The sequence below is a fragment of the Elgaria multicarinata genome, chromosome 8, assembly GCF_023053635.1.
Source record: "Elgaria multicarinata webbii isolate HBS135686 ecotype San Diego chromosome 8, rElgMul1.1.pri, whole genome shotgun sequence".
In the NCBI taxonomy this organism is placed as follows: domain Eukaryota; kingdom Metazoa; phylum Chordata; class Lepidosauria; order Squamata; family Anguidae; genus Elgaria; species Elgaria multicarinata.
The window spans coordinates 73,273,209-73,292,103 of record NC_086178.1 but is presented as its reverse complement, the minus strand read 5'-3'; the positions used below and the strand labels follow the sequence as shown (position 1 = coordinate 73,292,103).

General features: G+C 38.5%; 1 protein-coding gene across 1 annotated transcript in view; it reads left to right on the top strand.

Moving 5' to 3' along the window:
• The window catches only part of CHST15 (carbohydrate sulfotransferase 15), a 74,514-nt gene that overhangs the window by 38,482 nt on the left and 17,137 nt on the right, over positions 1 to 18,895 (top strand). Inside the window, exons 2-3 of the mRNA XM_063132779.1 lie at positions 13,590 to 14,642; positions 16,278 to 16,617. Coding sequence (XP_062988849.1) covers positions 14,100 to 14,642; positions 16,278 to 16,617 — 883 coding nt within the window. The 5' untranslated portion in view covers positions 13,590 to 14,099. The remainder of the gene's footprint in view (positions 1 to 13,589; positions 14,643 to 16,277; positions 16,618 to 18,895) is intronic.

Genomic DNA, 18,895 nt, shown 5'->3' with positions numbered 1-18,895 from the left:
AGGCCCATTGACACATACCATATACCACTTTCATACCGCTATATCCTGCTTGGTGTGGCTCCTGCCTGTTATATTCTGCTTTCATAGTGGAATATCCTCCTTGGTGTAGATGACCCCTTTGTTACTAATGCACACTTGATACACATTTTCATCTAATACTACACATAACCTAGAAATACTTTACTACAGTGTGCAGCTTGTGTCATTAGGAGCTCATGTTTCAAAACCACAGATATTCAGGAGCAAAAACCTACTTGAAAATCTAATTCAGGAATAAGACAATTTTGTGTTTCCTTGCTTTTTGATATTTAAATCATTCCACCTTATGCCTTAACTTTTGCACTTAATGGATTTTTTTGTTTTGTTTTTTGGCTATGGTAGATTCTCAGTGCAATCCTATGCATATCTACTCAGAAGTAATCCACATGTTCAGGTATGTATAGGATTGCAGCCAATAATAATAAATCCATAAATATGCAAATTATTTAGATATAATTTGTATCATTTGTTTCCAGTTGATCTCTGTGCATTTTCTTGCTGTCATTCTGTATCAGTTGAATACTTCAATGAGTTGGGAGTGAAAATTAATTACCATAGACAGCATATTATAACATTTAAGACTGTGGTGTATTTAGTCCCCATTGACGAGAAACTGAAATATCAAAAGCTTTCAGCACTATTTAAACAGATACAAAGTTTGTGCTGTAAAATGTAGTTTGTTAAGAATATGGTGCAGCAATGTTTTCAAGCTGCCTTTAAGAATGCAGATGGAATGCGTTCTTAACCACAACTCTTACTTTCTAGTTATAGTGTATCAATCATCTCAAGGGTAGTATGGGTTTAGGAAGATTGCTCAGCGTGGCTACAAGGTTGGGAAACTACATGTTTTTGAACAGACATAACATTGAATATTTTTATTCATGCTTGCCATTTGTATGCTTTCTTTCATAAATATGTAAGCTGAGTTAGGTTATATAAGAGGTGAATATTTACTGGACTATATGTTTAAGGTAGTTTTTTTTTTTAAAAAAATAGCATTATTTTTAATAGATGATTTAGCTTAGTTGTGTGACACTTTAGTATGATGGAATAGTTTAAATCACTCATATCAAGTATTGTGTGAGAGGCATGTTATATGAACTCAACTTGAACAAGGGGTTGTGTTATTGAAGCTCTGAGAAGATAATATTGTACTATGGGAATAGCTCTGTAGTGTACTTTTCAGTGCTCTACCATAATAAAGCAGGATAATGTAGGTAAACTTCTATTATACAGAATTCTGGGTCAATAGTTTACAAGCCTGAGATTAGTTTGAAAATTCAAGTTGAATCTCCATTTAACCTACTTTGGTTATGCCATTCAAGCATTCTTTTTTATATATCTTAGTAGGATGTATATCTTTATTTTGAAGATGAATCATAGAAATGGAGGAACAGGTTCTGTTGAAACACAAGTAAAAAAGAATTTGTCAGTCATCAGAATCATCAGTAATAGAAATGAAAATGTCATAACTTGCTCTCCAAGAACAAACTTAAAAACAATGATCCAGTGATTTAAATAGATGTATTTCCTTGTGATATCTATGAAGCTAGGTTGTTTTACACAGATGGCTTCCTTTTCTCTATAAATGCAGCAGTGATAAATTTGAACATATTTGGACAGAAACTTTTGGGACATATGTAACAACTTGAAATGTAATCTATTAACTCCCTATTTAAGCAAAATTGCTGCCTTTAATGGAAAGCTTTCTTTTTTAAAAAAAACTTAACTATGATGGCAAGTTTATATCCGAACAACTGTTAGACAGGCTGTGTATATATTTCCTGACTGTTACCAAATGTTCATTTCCTCCACATGCTGTTAGTTTTTGCCTTCAAGGAAACTCTTTGACAGACACTTTATAATGTTTTTTTCCCTGTGAGTTGAATTTTGTGAATTTTTATATTGAGCAGAGTGAGGGAGTACTCTACCACGAGAAGGTCACTGACCTGCATAACTCATCATGTGGGCTTTCAAAACCATTACTCAGGCCTTTCTGTTGTAAGGTTACAGAGGGCAGTGATTTCTCATAAAATTTATTTTATTTTTTTTGGCAGATACTAGATTGCTTGGAAGTAAATAGCTACAAGTTCATGCAAAGTTTATTAACAAAATATTAATCGGAGAAGCCCAGTATGTTCAATATTCAGCCGAGTCTCATTTCCAACAGAGTCTTCCTTCTTTTTTAATATGGTTAGAGGAAACATGCTTTCTTGTTACAACAGCTTCACTGGCTACTGGTATGTTTCTGGGCAGAATACAAAGTGCTGGTTATGACCTATAAAACCCTACATGGCTTGGGACTAGGCTACCTGAAAGACTGCTTCTCCAATGCAAGCCTGCCTGGTTCTTAAGATCTTTGGGAGAAACCCTTCTTTTGAGACCATCACCTTCAGAGGCATGTTTGGTGGCAATGTAAAAGAGACCATGGTGGCTGCTCTCCGGCTGTGTAACTCCCTGACAAAGGAGGCTAGGGCCATAGGTAGACCTAAGGTTTATCCCTGGATTGTCCAGGGGTCAAACCTGTTCATCTAGGTGACGCACAGGGGATCCAGTGCTCAGGCAGGGGCGAATCCTGGATGATCCCAGGATAAACCTTAGGTCTAGCTGTGGCCTAGGTTTACTCCCTCTCTGCTGTCCTTCTGCTGGAAGGCAGAGGCTGCTTTATTCAAGCAGGCCTTTGGTTTAAGCAGTTCTGTTGATGTGGATGCTGTTTTACTCTGTTGTTGTTGCCATTGTGTTTTAATGTATTTGCTTATTGATTTTATCCACTTTTATTGATGATTGTAAGCTGCCATTTTGGTAGAAAGGTGGTATAAAAATCAAATAAGTGAATAATATTTTGAGTTTTTTTTTTATTCTTCATGCAATTCATTCACAGAAGTTGCACCATGCAAAACAATTAAAAACTGTTTCAAACATGGGTGGCTGCTTTTGCCTAATATAACTTACTAATGGGAAAAGCAGATCAGGGCCTTTTAATTTGCTTGAATGGAAGAACGCTTGGGAATTATGTAAACTCCTTTGAATGGAGTATACAGTATGGGCATTGCAATGGGCAGGATTAGCCAGAACTTATGCAGTTGCTGGACAGTGTCATGGAAGGGCACCAAAACACTTGATTTCCATTATATTGATGGAGAGCAACAGAACAGAAGTGGGTGTTACAATAACTATAGAAATATGGCATCCAACTCAAAATGTCTAAGTGTGATTTTTTAAAAAGAAACAGCCAATAATGTGGATTGATCAACACCAAAGTGTATTAAATGAGCTGATTGATGACTTAACACAATCACCAGTAACAGCAGATAAAAATATGTCATTACACTTTATTCTATATGTGGTTGCCCCCACAAAGGATTTGGTGCAGCTCTCTACCAATAGCAAAAAGGCCAGCTCCTAAGTTATATTATTATCTGCACTCAAGGAAACTGGAATTCCTGGCCCTGAAATAGATAGTCACAGTCAGTTATGAAACTATATTATGCACCTCCTTTCCCTCTGTGTAGTGATAACAGCCCCTTAGTATATATAGTTTCCTTTGCAACACATAATTTCACGACCTATCAGTAGGTAGAACAGCTGTCTGATTTAAATTCAATGCATTTCCCAGTGTTTAATCTAGTTTGTAAATCAGATTTATACTAATCAAGCAAACTTGTTACTTTACATAATTGGCATAATTTATTCTGGTCACACAATTTGAACTTTTAAAATAACAAATCATTATTCATATTCTAATATAGCTGTGAGAAATCTTTTCACTTAGTTACTCACATCCTTTATGTATATTCATTATTGCTCTTAAGGGTAAAATATTAATAAATGGGGAACATTTGCTACTCCATGAAAGCAATTGGTGTCTACTGCATTACTTAAGGGACTTCTGCACAGCAAACTGTAGCATTAACATCACAGACTGGACTATCTATTGCACAAATATTTCTGATTAGACGTATCAAACACTAAGGCATGAATAAAATTGTGTTCCTTGCATAAGGCAGCTATGAAACTATTGAGAAACATATTTGAAATCTGGAGTAGGACATCAGTTGAGATAAATTAGGAATGTGTTCTTCTCAGAGCTATTGAGAAGAAAGATAAATATAGCATCTCCCAAACACACAATATTGACGTGTTAGTTGAAGGGGCTAGGATTGTAGGAAGACATATCTAAGTCCTTCTGAATGCTTAGGTTTTCCATTGGCTAGCCAGAAAGGTGTATTATGTAGATGCCTAATAAGAACTTGGTCTGGAAGAGTTTCCAACAGCCGATCAAATTCTTCTAGATGTTCCCAAGCATGGCATGATAGTCATGATAATTCCTTGTTTGTCCCTAAGATGTGGTTTCAGGGGGTTACTGCCTCTTCTGCTTACTCTGTTTAGCTATATTAGGTAATAGCTAATAATAAATTTTGTCTCTATGAATGTATCTAATCCCTATTTAAAAGCCATCTAAGTTACTGTTCATTGTGGTAGTCAGTAATATTGTAATATTGTCAGTAATATTGTATGTTGCATTGTGGTAATATTGTATGAAGGTATGCCTCTCTGTCCTGAAGTGCTAATCCACTTTTTGATGTGGAGCTAGATTATAGGTCCAGATTACACATCACAAAAACCTAGAGTTTTTCAAATCCTGAGTTGATATGATTGAGTGGAAGTGAACAGATGTGCCGGCTCCCACCATCTGATCACTCTCACCAGGAATGAACAACCCACTGTTGTGTTTCCAAGCCCTCTCACCAAAACGTGAGACAATAAAGAGGTCTGCTGTGCAATCCACAAAGCTTTATTTAATAAATACATTAATTTATTTAATAAATACAAAACACCTGAAGAGAGAGTGAATTCTAGGAGCTATCCTCTAAACTTAATTAGCCTAACAAAGGAAGGCAGTTGCCTATCAATCAAATTGACAGTTTCCTCACTGTGGCTTTTACCGAATCCTTCCTATAGTTGAAACCTCTGGTGAATGGCTACCCTAATGGACCGCCCTCCACCTCCTCTCAACTTCGCCTGCTTGACCCTGCTTGGGACCACAATACCTGACGGAATGCCTTTCCTGACAGGAATCTACCTGTACACTACGCTCTACATCTAAGGTCCTCCTCTGGGTGCCTACTCTGAGGGAAATTTGGAAGACAGCAACCACAGTAAGGGCCTTCTCTGTGGTAGCCCCCCAATTACGGATTTATCTCCTTGATGAGGCCCCCCTGGCACCAACATTGCTATCTTTTCAGCACAAGGTTGAGACTTTTCTCCCAGGCTTTTAGCAATATGTGAGGAGATTCAGGTTCAGAGCTTAAAGTTGTTTATAGTTGTTTTAGATGTATGTTTTTGTGTAGGTTGCATGTTTTTGTGGTTTAAATTTTGTATATTGTTTTTTATTGTTTTAATCTTATGTAAACTGCCCAAAGAGAGCTTTGGCTATGGGGTGGTATAGAAATGTAAATAATAATAATAATAATAATAATAATAATAATAATAATAATAATAATAATAATAATAATATAAATTGACCCTGCAGTAGACTCTGGGATCTGTCAGCTCTGATGTTCCCTCCCCCCACTTCCTCTTAACTCTGCCTGCTTGACCCTGTAGGAATCTCTGGGACCTGTTTATTGTGATGTTCCCGCCCCATCCAACAAAGACTGAGTTCCCAGGGGTGGGTGGGGGAAGATGATATCTGAGCCTGGGCATCCTGTCCGATAAACTCCTGAGAAGATTCATCCTTGACTCCTGAAGAGTCTTGGAGGATCTCCTCCCCTGCTTCCTGTCTTGGCTGGTGTACTTCTGCTTCTGCTTCATCTCTATGAACAATTCAGCGCCCAAAACCCAGTCCCACACATTAAGGAGAATGATCCTGACACCCAATGACGGTTTGTCCATGGGTTGTTTAGTATGATGTCTCAACCGGAAATTCTGGGCTGTTGGGTGAGTGATAGCCCAGAGTTTGAATGGAGCACCCCAGGGTTGTTTAGCTTCTTCAGTTTGCAGTGGAAGAAATTGAATGGCAGTAGCCAACAAGCTCTCTTGCTCATAATCATTCATAACAACTCAGTGTATTATAAATTGTTGTGATGTGCGAACTCAACCATCATATTATATGAGAGAGTTCATGATACAGTGAGAAACACTGTGCAAGTAGCAGTGGTCAGATGGATTGTTCAGCTTTACAATGGGTGGGAAGATAACCAATCTTTTGTCACCTGCAGTAATTGCAGCAATATCCAAGTAAATTGCACATCACTTTAATGAAGTGCTGTTGTGATGAAGAACTTGAGACAGCCACCACTTGGCGCATAGGTAATGACATAAACAATTTATAAGTTTAGTATTTTCTTCTTTTATACCTAAAATGAATGAATTTAAAAGATAAATGTTCACCTACAGTCAAGTTCAGGCCTGTGCCTGATTGGTTCAGGCTCAGTTTATAAGTGGCATTGTAGCATATTCTTGTTTGTGACCAAAGCTGGCATTTTATACTGAAATGTTTCACATATATATTTCTAAGCTATAAAATTTTAAATTTTAGAATTTTAACATTTTTAAATTTATAAAAAGTTATAAACTGGATGTGCTACTAGTGGTCATTCATTTCATTTTTTTGAATATATTAGGTTATTTTCTAGCATGTGTACCCTAGGAAATGTGTACAGAATTCAAGAAGGAGTAATCCTTATAGACAATAGTTGTAAATCTCTTCTACTAAATATTTGTTGTAATACAATAAAAACAAGATTACACACATTAAAAACACCACTAAACCAATAAAATCTTACTTGATCTTTCTCTTTGCTTTTGTGCCAGCATGGCAATCACAGTTCTTCAATATTTAATATAAGCTATTTGATTTTTGGCATGTTGATGACATATAGTTTCCTCTTGGCTTAACTACTGTGCTTTTCTTTTCAGCAGTCAGGCTTGTTACCTGGACCTGAAATTCATCAAAATGATACTTCCACTAATAATAATCAATGTTTTTTTCTTCTTCAGTATGCTGACAGTTATATTAAGATGACCAATATTGCCTTACTAAATGTATCATGTAGTAAGGATAGGTTGGCATAGTTGAAATTGTACTTAGAACTTCATTTCATCAGTGATATCAGCATCCTTGTAGCATTAACATAGATTTGGGCATATATTGCTTTCCTTATTTAAATTGTTTTCTGGAGCTGCTATTGCAGCATTTAACTTGGTCTTTCTCTCCACTTTATATCAATGTTTCATTTTTTAAGAAATCATCCTAATGCATCCAAGAAGATCCAGATATATAACCCTGAATTACATGCATAAAATTAAACCCATATCCAAACAAGCATCCAACTGTGGATGCTATCATTATTGCATTGCATGCACATTTAAATGCTCAAACCCATCACACTTAAATATGTTTTTTTTCCAATTGAGTTCCAATAAATCCCTATTTGCTTGATTTTCATATGAAGTGTCATAATAAATTTGCTTGTAGAGAGGAGAGAATGGGCAGGACTTTACAGCTCTACATTCTGTAATATAGTTTTGACAGTTCATTTCTGGAAAAATGAGAATTAATGTCAGTCATATAAGCTTTGTCTGGCTTCAATATCAGCACCTCCAACAAATCTGGCCTTTGAAGAGACTTCCATTGGGACTGCCATTGAAACTGCTTGGAAACGTCAGATAGTACAAAATGTAATGGCAAGATTACTAAGGAGGACTGTTCAAATGGTTCGTGTCATGTTGTCTTGAAGCAATGGCACTAGCTACTGGTCCATTTCTAGTGCAATTAAAGATGCTGATACTTACCCTTTAAAGCCATAAATGGCTTAGGACCTAGGTACCTGAAGGACCGTGTTCTTGAACCAGCTCAGATACTAAGGTCATCCTTGCGTTCTCCTCCCTTTGGAAATGAGACAGGAGTTGACAGGGAAAAGGGACCTTTCTGTTCTGGGGAAACAACAGTTGTGTAACACTTTCCCCCAGGAAGAATATCCTGCATTGACCCTGCTGTTTCTTTGATACCAGATGATTTTTTTTTTATTTGACTAGGCCTTTTAGTGTAATCTTTTAGGTCTTTTTAATGCTGCAGTTTGATCTGTTTTTGCTTGACTGTACTGCTGCTATTTTAAAATATTTATTGTGTTTTTAACAGAACTGTTTAAAAATTGTAAGCCTCCCTAAGTAAACACTCACAGACTGACAAAGCAAGATACAAATACTTGTAATAGATTATATATACTCTACTATTTTGGTGCAAACATAGTTCTAGGAGTTAGGCTAAAAATGATGCCCATGCATTTTTAAATGCTTTTGTTTGTTGCAATCAGTGTCAATGTATAATTACATATAGAAAAATTCTCAAGCACCCAAATCAAGAGTTAAAACAATATACAGTTCTACTTATTGGGTTAAGTTCTTTGCTAGTACTGGATGTCCTGTTGGGATTTGTGGCTGGTGAGGAACATTTCTGAGTCTTTGGCCAGATCTACACCAAGCAGGATGTAGCATTATGAAAGCAGTATGAAAGCAGTATATAAGAGGCAGGAGCCACACTACTGCTTTATAGTAGTATTGAAGTGCACTGACAACTGTTGGGGCCCATTGACACATACCATATACCGCTTTTATAGGGCTATATCCTGCTTGGTGTGGCTCCTGCCTCTTATATACTGCTTTCATACCACTTTCATAGTGCAATATCCTGCTTCATGTAGATCTGGCCTTAGAGAGGAGCATGTCATAACCAATACTAGAGGTTACAGATCTGGTATAGACAACTATGAGGAAGCAGTTCAGGCACTTTCTCATAGGTTAGCATCTGGACTGACTGAAACCCCGCTTTTCCTTTACATAGAGCACATGCAGCCAGCCAGTCAAAACTAGTGTGGAGTAAGCAGGAGAGAATTTGGCTTGTGAGAAGGAACAGCTCCCTCAACCTTATACTCATCGATCTTAAGGCAGCTTTGGAGTTAGCCTGTTGGTTGCTTTGTTAGGTGGATCAAATCATATGGGTGGGTCTCGAACTATAATAATTAAGTGTGGGAGATGGGAAAGGGTCCTGCTGGTGTGAATATTCTATTTGTAGCTTCCTTGGAGCTATGACTTGTTACTGTTTTGGGTAACATACTACAAGCTATGCAATGATGTAGTCTCTTGGCATCTAGTGAATATAATGGAAGAGTACTAATGCATACATTGTTTATGAGATTCCTTGAAGAGGTATGCAATGAGCTAAACACACACACACACACACACACACACACACGCGCGCGACAACATTTGTTTTATGGCTCCTTGCCATCCCTTCTTCTTTTCCACTCCCCCACCTCTTTTTGTCTTCTGCAGGCTTTTAGATTTGTAGTTGTTTGAAATGTAGAAAGCAAAATATTCAAGATGTATTACATTTTTAGTATTTTTTTCCAAATTTTATCTGATGCAGATTTATTCAATACTCCACTTCTAGAATGTGTAAGATTGTGAACAGGTTCTGTACATGTTACCAGTGTGACATGTATTGAAATACATCTCTCCATGGTAGTGTGAGCATATGTGATCTTTTTAATAATTGCTGAACTGCCCCAGCAGCGCCCCAGCCCCTCCTGAATGGAGTGTGCTGTGACATGGGGGTGCTGAGGGGGAAGGAGCAATGCCCTTTGTTCATTGTGACAATCCTCCCTCCCTCTCAGCACATGGGGCCACAGCCCACTCCATTCAGGAAAGTCCTTGCACACCTGGAAGAGCCTTTTTTCAGAGCTCAGTGGGGCAGTGGGGGAAGGAGGGGGAAGTCACCTTTTATCTATCCCCTTCTATTGGCATATCTCTGGATTCAACCCACTAAGATTACAATTAACTTCTGACATCCTCCCAAACTTCCTTTAAATACTGAATAAAATTTTAATTGTCTTAATTACTCATGTGGGTCCCACCTCATACAATATCTATGCACATTTTATTCACAATCTTACATGGCATTAAAAGAAACAAAATATGTAAATTATTTGTAACCCTCCCATTCATTTTTCTACTCTGACCATCTGCAAAGCATTTAGATCCCATACATGTCACAACCCACCATGGCTTAAATAAAAAATTGTGGGCTGCTTGATTATGTAAACCAGACCCATGTGTCATGCTACCATTTTTTAAAAACAATGAATTAGGAAAAAATTTTCTTAGATTTGAAAATATGTTTTCATTAGAAAAAAAAAAGAATATCTTGCAGGGACATATTTTGTTAATGTACTGTACTGAAGAATGTGCAGCTGAGTTTTACATCAGTGAGCAGCCCTTTATGGGAAAACAAGTGATGCAGTCTTCTCTAATTAAGAGAGATGGAATGTAAATGTTCTGATGAAGACCCAGATTACAACTTGGGGCATGTCTACACCAGGTGATATCCTGGGGATCATCCCTGTGCATCCACATGACACACAGAAGATCTCAGGAGCAGGGAGGGATGATCCCTGTATTTCCCCAGGATATTGCTATACCCTTTTTTCTCAGTTTTTCCCGCGGTCCCGGGGTGATCCCAAGGACTGCGGGTGGTGTGGCTGGCTGTCCCAGCTTCTTCCCTCTTCCCCGCGAGTAGTGGGGGTTATCTGAGGAAAGGAGCCGGGACGGGGAGAGTCCAGGGCCATCGGGGGTAGAGAGTGGGGTCGGGGCTTTTTTCTTTTACTTATTGTATTCTTTTAAAAAAGTGGCAGGTGTGACGTCCTCCTCACTGGATGTCGCGTGCCACGTGTGAACTCGGGAAGGATCTCACGATCAGCATCTCGTGAAATCCTCCCCCCTGCCTCCTGGATCGCCGGGAGGTGTAGACATGCCCTTAGGGGAACTTTCCCCCCCCCTCAAATCACACTTACATTTCTTCTGTTGTAGCCTACAGTAGCTATCTTTCACAGAGCCCCAACTACCATAAGGCTGCAATCCTAACATACTTATCTGGGAGTAAGTCCTATTTAACACAAGGAGGATTTGATTCTGACTAGGTACATCATCCATCCATTCATCCATCCATCTTATGAGTCATCCTATAGCTGAAGCTTTCAGGCCAACATACATAAATGCATGCATAGGGTTGCACTGTAAGTGTTGCTTATCAGTGCCTTGCTGGCACACAACTCTGCAGATTTAGCCTCTGTTTCTTACTCTCTCGAACCCCCTCAAGCTATCTTCTTGTCTCCCTATTAATAACACAAAAACAGACATAGGTAGGTGTTACTGAGCTGCACCTTAATTTCTTTTTTCCCAAATGATAACTGCAAATGATAACTGCAGTACAGATGATGTGGTGAAGGCTATTTTAGCCACTGTCCTAGATAGCTTTAAAAGATTAGGCAGCTCATGGAAAAAAGATCTGTCAATGGTAATTAGAATTTTACCTAGCTCTGACAGCTAAATGGAAGCCCCATGTCCAAAAATAGCACACCTGGGACTACCAGTTGATGATGGCAGCAGTGGTTGATTTGTGTTAGAGGAGAGTATTATGGCTACCTGTATGGCACTGGATGGGAAGTCTGGGAGGAGGAATCTGCATTGGTTAGTCTTTTGGGAAGCAAAGCAAGCAGGGAATATTAAGCTCATATGCCCCCAACAATGCCTCTCAGATGATTTTGAGAAAAGCAGCTTGCCTTGCCCACACTAAGCTAGGGTTTACTTAAGTAGGAAGGGCTTATGTCTCTGCACTACAATCTGCCTTTTACCAGCTGAGAGATGTTATAATGAGGTACACTGACTTAAGATTCTCCACTTGCTTCACAGTTCAATGATGATTCCTCCACCAAAAGTCACCACATTGCATCGCTCTAGTTCCCCCAGACCCTCTTCCCCTCCATCATAACATGTAGCTCTATACACCTCCAAGGTAAATTAGGACTCTCCAGAACATGCAGGCAAAGGCACCTGGGTCCCCTCTTCTTCTTTGCTGCTGCACTATTCTCTTTCCTCTGAAATTTGTTCAGATCACCATAGTGACAATCCAGATAAGATGGACAATTAGCAGCTAGAATCATGCAGGCTTTCAGAGTGCTGAAGTGTGAGGATTAAAATTTGTGTCTGTTTACTTCCTTGAAAGGGGTAGCTGGGTGCCTCAAAGTATTTTCTTGCTGCTGCTGCTGGAAGAACCAGAAAACGTACGGTTGGGATACTGTTTCATATATTTCTGTGCCACCATTGAAGCTGAAAGCTCCCAACTCAATAGCCTTCTTTTTTTCTTCACAAACATATTCTCATGGAAGCTCCCAGCTGTTAACAACATCAGCAACAAATTTGACATTGAGCTCAACAAGCAGGAGTAACACAGTGTAGTGTAGTGGATAAAGTGTTGGTCTAGGAGTTGGGAGATCCGGGTTCTAGTCCCCACTCAACCATGGAAACCCACTGAGTGACTTTGGGCCAGTCACAGACTCTCAACCCAACCTACCTTACAGGGTTGTTGTTGTGAGGATAAAATGGAGAGGAGGAGTATTATGTATGACGCCTTGGGTTCCTTGGAGGAAAAAAGGTGGGATATAAATGCAATAAATAAATAACACAGTGCATATCTAGGAAGTATTTCTCTCTGCTGAAATGCTTCAGCATGTATTTCGCCCCTACTGTTTCAGGTATCTCATTTTGGCTCTACGAAACAGAGAAACAGGATTGAAATGGTTTATTTCAGCATTTTGAGTACAGCCCCAGTGTAGGCATATTTCTGAACTCTTAACAACTATTTCTTCCTAAAGAGCTTCCCCAACACACATTTGTTGATTTTTGCTCTTCAAATGCTGTCATTGTGCAACTATTTTTCTTTCTTCATCTGCTTGCCTGTACAGCCTCCATTTCTGAACAGCTTTCTTGTCCCACAGATCCATTTGGCCTAAAAGTTGATCCACTGGGTAATCTTGGCCCAGATAGTTTTTTTAGTTTCATCCTTTTTGCAATCTGCAGCAAAATCCTCATGGAACTCCTAGTATAAATTTGCTAGCTGACACTTGGACAATAATTTCCTTCCTTGTTCTTTATCTCATATCCTTCCTTGTTCTTTATCTCAAATATTTATATCGTGCTTCTTAATCACAAAGACTCCTGAGGCAGCTAACAATAACACAAAATCGTCGACACAAAATTAAACCGATAACATCCTACAGCAATGTCAGTTCAAAAGCGTGTATTGGACCCCATTAAAAATCAAAGAGGGAGAAGCAGCATTTGTAATTGTTTTCTAAGGGGGAACCTGGTGGATGGGCAAAAGGAGAAAGTGACAGATTCAAGGGACAAGAGTGATAAGGCCTTCTTTGTTGTTGCCATCCTCCACACTTCAGAAGATGGGGGCCTGTGAGTAGATATCACCTGACGACGATCTCCATAGTTGAACAGGTTCATATGGGTGCACCCTGTCCAAAGCTGGTTTGTTGATCTAGATTTTGGTATTCCCAGCATGTTCTTTCTAACTCTGAATTTTATTTCCCCTTTGCCCTTAACACTCAGTTTAGCAAACATTTTTCGATAAAGTGATTATCACTTCGATAAGATCTCTTGGCAGATGTCTGAATTTGCATTCTCGCTCTGTTTCCTTTTAGGTCACGCAACAGCATTCTCCAAAGTGATGTTATAAAGATGAAGCTCTTCAAGGGATGTGTCCATCTTGGAACCTACGTTTTTTAGGAACAAAGTATTTAAACTTCAAAAAAATCTGCATTCTCACATACCTACATTTGTTTACTTTTGATGAAATCCAAGGACAATGAACTCATTTTGTTTTTTGTGTCTCTTTGCTCGGTATGGTAAAATCCCATTCTTGTTTTGTTCAATGGGAAAAACCTGAGCTAGTGTATTATATTTTAAAATTAATATTCTTCCCTCATTGATCCAAATTATATATGTCCAGGTCACATAAAATGTGCCTTTAAGACATCACCGTATTTGTTTCAGTACTTATTTGTTTCGCTTCGTCTTTTTTTAAAAAAAAACATTTCAAGGTCTTCAACTGATTCTATGAGAATTTTTGATAGAAAATGACTTTCATCCATTTGGACTTCCTCTCTGACTGCTGTAAATGGCTCCTTCCACCAATACTTTAATGGATTAATATGAGGCATTGCATTCATTGTTGCATAGCATTGTTACCAAATGACTTGCACAAGCTGTGCTTCAAGTGCCGGGGGTCAAATCACAATAGCCAAAAGTGTCCTCTGTGCAGAGGAGAAAATAAAGTTCTGTTGCACGTGGATAGCAAACAGATGAACTTGCTTGCAGTTTTGGAAGTAAGGACTGATCACAGTGATAGCTGGACTGGACTGTTTTGCTTGAAGAAAGGGAAGCTATGCAGCTTAATATTTGGATTATTAATAATGATGCTAGTAATGGCATCTTATATACTGACTGGAGCTAAACATGGCTTCTTGCTGATGCAGCCAGCACTCCGTTATGGACCTTTCATCAGCAATTCAAATTTAATGGACAATGAGAGCCTCTGTGATATGAAAGACCATTACCAAACATCTAAAATAAATATTTCATACACAAAGGATTATCCAAGCATTAAAGCAATTATTGACAGTATTACTTCAAACATCGAATTCATAACCAGACCTCTTCCAGACTTGGAAGATCTGCAAAAACAAGAGATGCATGTGAGTATAAAAGAGACAGAAATATTTTCATTATTACAATTGTTAGAAATGAATACTGTATTGGGTTGTTGTTGTTGTTATTATTATTATTATTTCTATATCATACCATAGCTGAAGCTCTCTGGGCGATTTACATAAGATTAAAACAATTAAAAACAATATACAAAAATTAAAACCACAAAAACATGGAACGTACACGGAATATACATCTAAAAACAACTGTAAACAACTTTGTAAACAACTATAAAAACAAATCCAGGATTGATGAAGCTCATCACATATTGCTAAATGCCTGGGAAAAGTGAAAAGTTTTAAACTAGCACTGAAAAGATAGCAGTGTTGGCACAAGGTGGGCCTCATTGGGGAGATCATTCCATAATTGGGGAGCCACCACAGAGAAGGCCCTCTCCCTTATTGCTGGCTTCTGGGCCTTCCTCTGAGTACGCACCCAGAGAACCATTGATCCAGTTGCATCATTTTAAGTCAACACACCTACTTTTATTGACTGGGGATCATGCTTTTTAGGCTACCGATTCAATTTTGCAAGATGGTGGACAATCAATCCTATAGCTGCCTCTCTTTTTCATGCGTGGTCCAGATATTGCCCTGTAGATATTGTGAGTGAGAGCAGTAGTATGGACTATCTCACAAGTATTTACAATGCCTATTTGCTCTTTGTACTGGTATCTTAGCTGGAGACTGGCTAAAACACACAAGTTGCAGCCCAGCAAAGTCTTTTCTGGGGCCTTTCCTATCTCTCCTGGTGTGGATCCAAGAGATGGGAGATGAAGTCCAAAACATTTGGAGGGCACCAGAATGGGGAATAATGGTATAAGCCATAGTGAGATGTGGAGGTATGAATACCAGACATGAAAAGTGATTTATCTCTACACACTTTGTCATAACTTAACAAATGTAGAGGAGACAGAGAGATGACTGCCAATGCTATACTATTGCTAAATCAGTTATGAAAAGAGTAAGCAAGCAACGTTCTAAGGATACTTCATCTTGGCTAGGCTAGTTCTTCCAAGGTGGTGAGTTGTCAAGAGGGAATTTATAGGTGCTAGGAAATGTAGAGAGTTAATGGATCTTTGTAACTGCATGAGAATCAGAATTGTAATTAATCAGAGTAATTAATCGATAATACAACTAATTTTTGTGAACCACCCAGAGAGCTTCAGCGGTTGGGTGGTATAAAAATGTAATAAATAAATAAATAAATAATTGGAGTTGTAATTATTATAGCCCCTTTTAGAATGGTTGCTGTGCAGAAGGTTTGAGGAGACCTGCTGCATTGCATGTTGTATGAGCCTTGTCCCTAAGTATTCCTTCTGTTTGGGCGTTATAATTTTCTCTTATATAGATGAAGAGAAAATTAGTTCTTATATGGCAGAAAGTATGCCTCTGTGTGTGCATTTGTGTGTGTGTGTCAACCTAGATGATCATATTTAAAAGCTATAAAAATATTCCTCCTCACTGCAAGCTCTAGATATTCTCCAGGTCATGTATTTGTGTAGCAGGTTAAGTTTAAAATTTAGCCTCACAATTTAATATTAAAATTATTGGAAAGTGAAAACAATGGAATATAGCTGGAATTTCTACCTTAAACTAAAGTTTTTGTTCTCTGTATTGCAGATGTTCTCGGTAATTCCTAACAAGTTTCTTTCAAACAGCAAGAATCCTTGTTGGTACGAAGAATACAGAGGAAACACTACCAGAGACCCTTATGCTACAAACTCATATGCCTTGTATTCCAAACGTTTTCGGACATTATTTGATTACCTCAGAAAGGTGTTTTGGAGCCATTTGTATCATTACAAGGACAAACACTACAGGCTGCGCTGTCTTCCCCATTTCTACATCATAGGACAGCCAAAGTGTGGAACAACGGACCTTTATGACAGGCTCAGGTTACATCCTGATGTGAAATTTTCAGCCATTAAAGAGCCTCACTGGTGGACAAGAAAAAGGTTTGGTGAGTAAGGACCCTTCTGACATTTCACAGTTGTGTTTGCTGAAATGAATGTTTAACCTTCCTTAGGAAGCAGTATTTCTTCCATTTTGAAGTTTCTTAGTCCCCAGGAAGCAATAAACCTAATGCTGGAAATCAAGAGATCTGGCTTCATTGTCTGGATCTGTTGCAGGTTGCCTTGGATACACATTGGAAATGCCTTATTTTTTACATCACTTAACAAGCCACAAATCAACAGCCGAACACTGAGAAGACTGTCACCTGGAAATGCTATGGACAAATATTCATGGCTTCATTGGTACCACAGCAGTATTTTTATAGTAAGCCCATTGCTGTGAACTTATTTTGCCCAAAGCAAAAGGTATTGATATATATAAAAAACCTTAGTATTTGTTTATTTATAGAATATCTAGACTGCTACTGCCCCCAAAGCTTGCACAGAGCAATTCCATAGAGCATAATTGCACCTTACATTTTAAAATAAACTAATAGAGCAAACTTAGCAGATTGCTTAAACTGCTGGGATGGGATAAGAGGGCAGATGGATTGGTAACTCGTTAGAGAATCGGAAGCAGAGTGTTCTCACAATGGAGCAATGTAAGAAGTGGTGTCTCACGAGGAATTGTATAGAATCTGTGTTTTTTTAACTTGCTCATAAATTATAGGGGTAAGCAGAGAGGTAGCTTAAGTTTGCTGTTGACACAAAATTATCTAGGATGATTAAAACTAAAAGAGATTGTGCACTTAGGGATCTTTCCAAACTAGGCGAATGGACAAATTCTGTTTTGTGTATCATTAGGAAAGGAATAAAAAAAATAAATCCCCCAATTTCTTAATGCCTTTATACAAATCTATGGGTGTGATTTCACATGGAATATTATGTACAATTCTGATTGCTGCATGTCTCAAAGGGTATTGTAAAGCTGGAAAAAGTGAAAACAATGGGCAACCAAAATGATCATGGGGGTTAATCCATTCCTTTATGACTTAAAGTTACAATATTTGGGGCTTTTTAGTTAAAAAAAGACAGCAAGAAAATAGGGGACATGATAAGAGGTATATAATATTATTGCATAGTGTAGAGAAAATAGATATATCTTTTTTATCCTTCTCCTGTTATGCTAGGACCTGGAGTCATCCAGTGAAGCTAAATAGTGGGAAATTCAGGAGACAAAAGAAGTGCTTGTTCACACAGTGCATAGTTAAATTACGTAATGCATTTCCACAGGATCTGGTGATGACTACCAACTTAGAAGTCTTTAAAAGGAAATTAGACATATTCATGAAGACAAGGTTATTAACCGCTACTAGTCATGATGGCTATATGCTACCTCTAGGAACAGAGGCACCATGCCTCTGAATACTGGTTATTGTCCCATGTCCTGTTGTAGGCTTTCCATAGACATCTGTTTGGCCACTTTGGGGAAACAGGCTGTTAGACTAGTAAGCCTTCGGTCCAAAAGAGCTTTTCTTAAGTTGTTATATCTCTGGAGCCCTGATGTAGAAACAGATTGGAAAATGCTACATTGGATCCCCAGAACATTGTGGAGGAATTTAAATAATAAGTGCCTGGATTTCAGCTGCTAGATTTCCTTGGCCCAGTGCTGGAGCCTTCATTGCTGTAGCTGGTATTTCTGGCTGGTGGCAAGGTGAGCCGTGGGTCCTCCTGTGGGAGTGGGTGGGTGACAGCTGCTGACTCTTGAAACTGTGCCTGTGCCTGTTGACTACAGATAAAAGATGCAGCCACAGAGCTGGGTCAGATTGTGTGGGTTTTCTCTGGGGTTGCCAACTGTGTGTGTGAGAGACATGTGATCAGCCTGTTCAGTTGCATAGCTTTGAATCATGGAATTTGATTGGCCCAATTTGAAAGGCTCACACACATGGTGCTACTTCTTATCTAATTGTGAGCTCATTGAAGGACTTCGTGACAACAGTATCTAATATCTGTCTTGCTTCAATGCCTGTTTGGCAGGAGTGAATGTTGGGAGCAATTACAATTATGGTCTAAAACTAGGGCCAGCATCAACACCTGGCATCTTTGAGCAGCTGCCTGTGGATTCCTGATGCTGACACCATTATTCTTCTGATGGATTTCCTAGGATATAGAGATTTAGGCAAGTAGATGATAATGTTGTTGATGATGATTGCTTTCAAAACTTGCAAGAATAAAAATCTATAAATTTCAAAGCAGTTGAGAATATTTTTTTTATTAATTGTACTGTTATGACAGTGAGATTTTACCTTCCTTTCCAGCTGTGTTGGCATCTCTTTGGTTCTACTC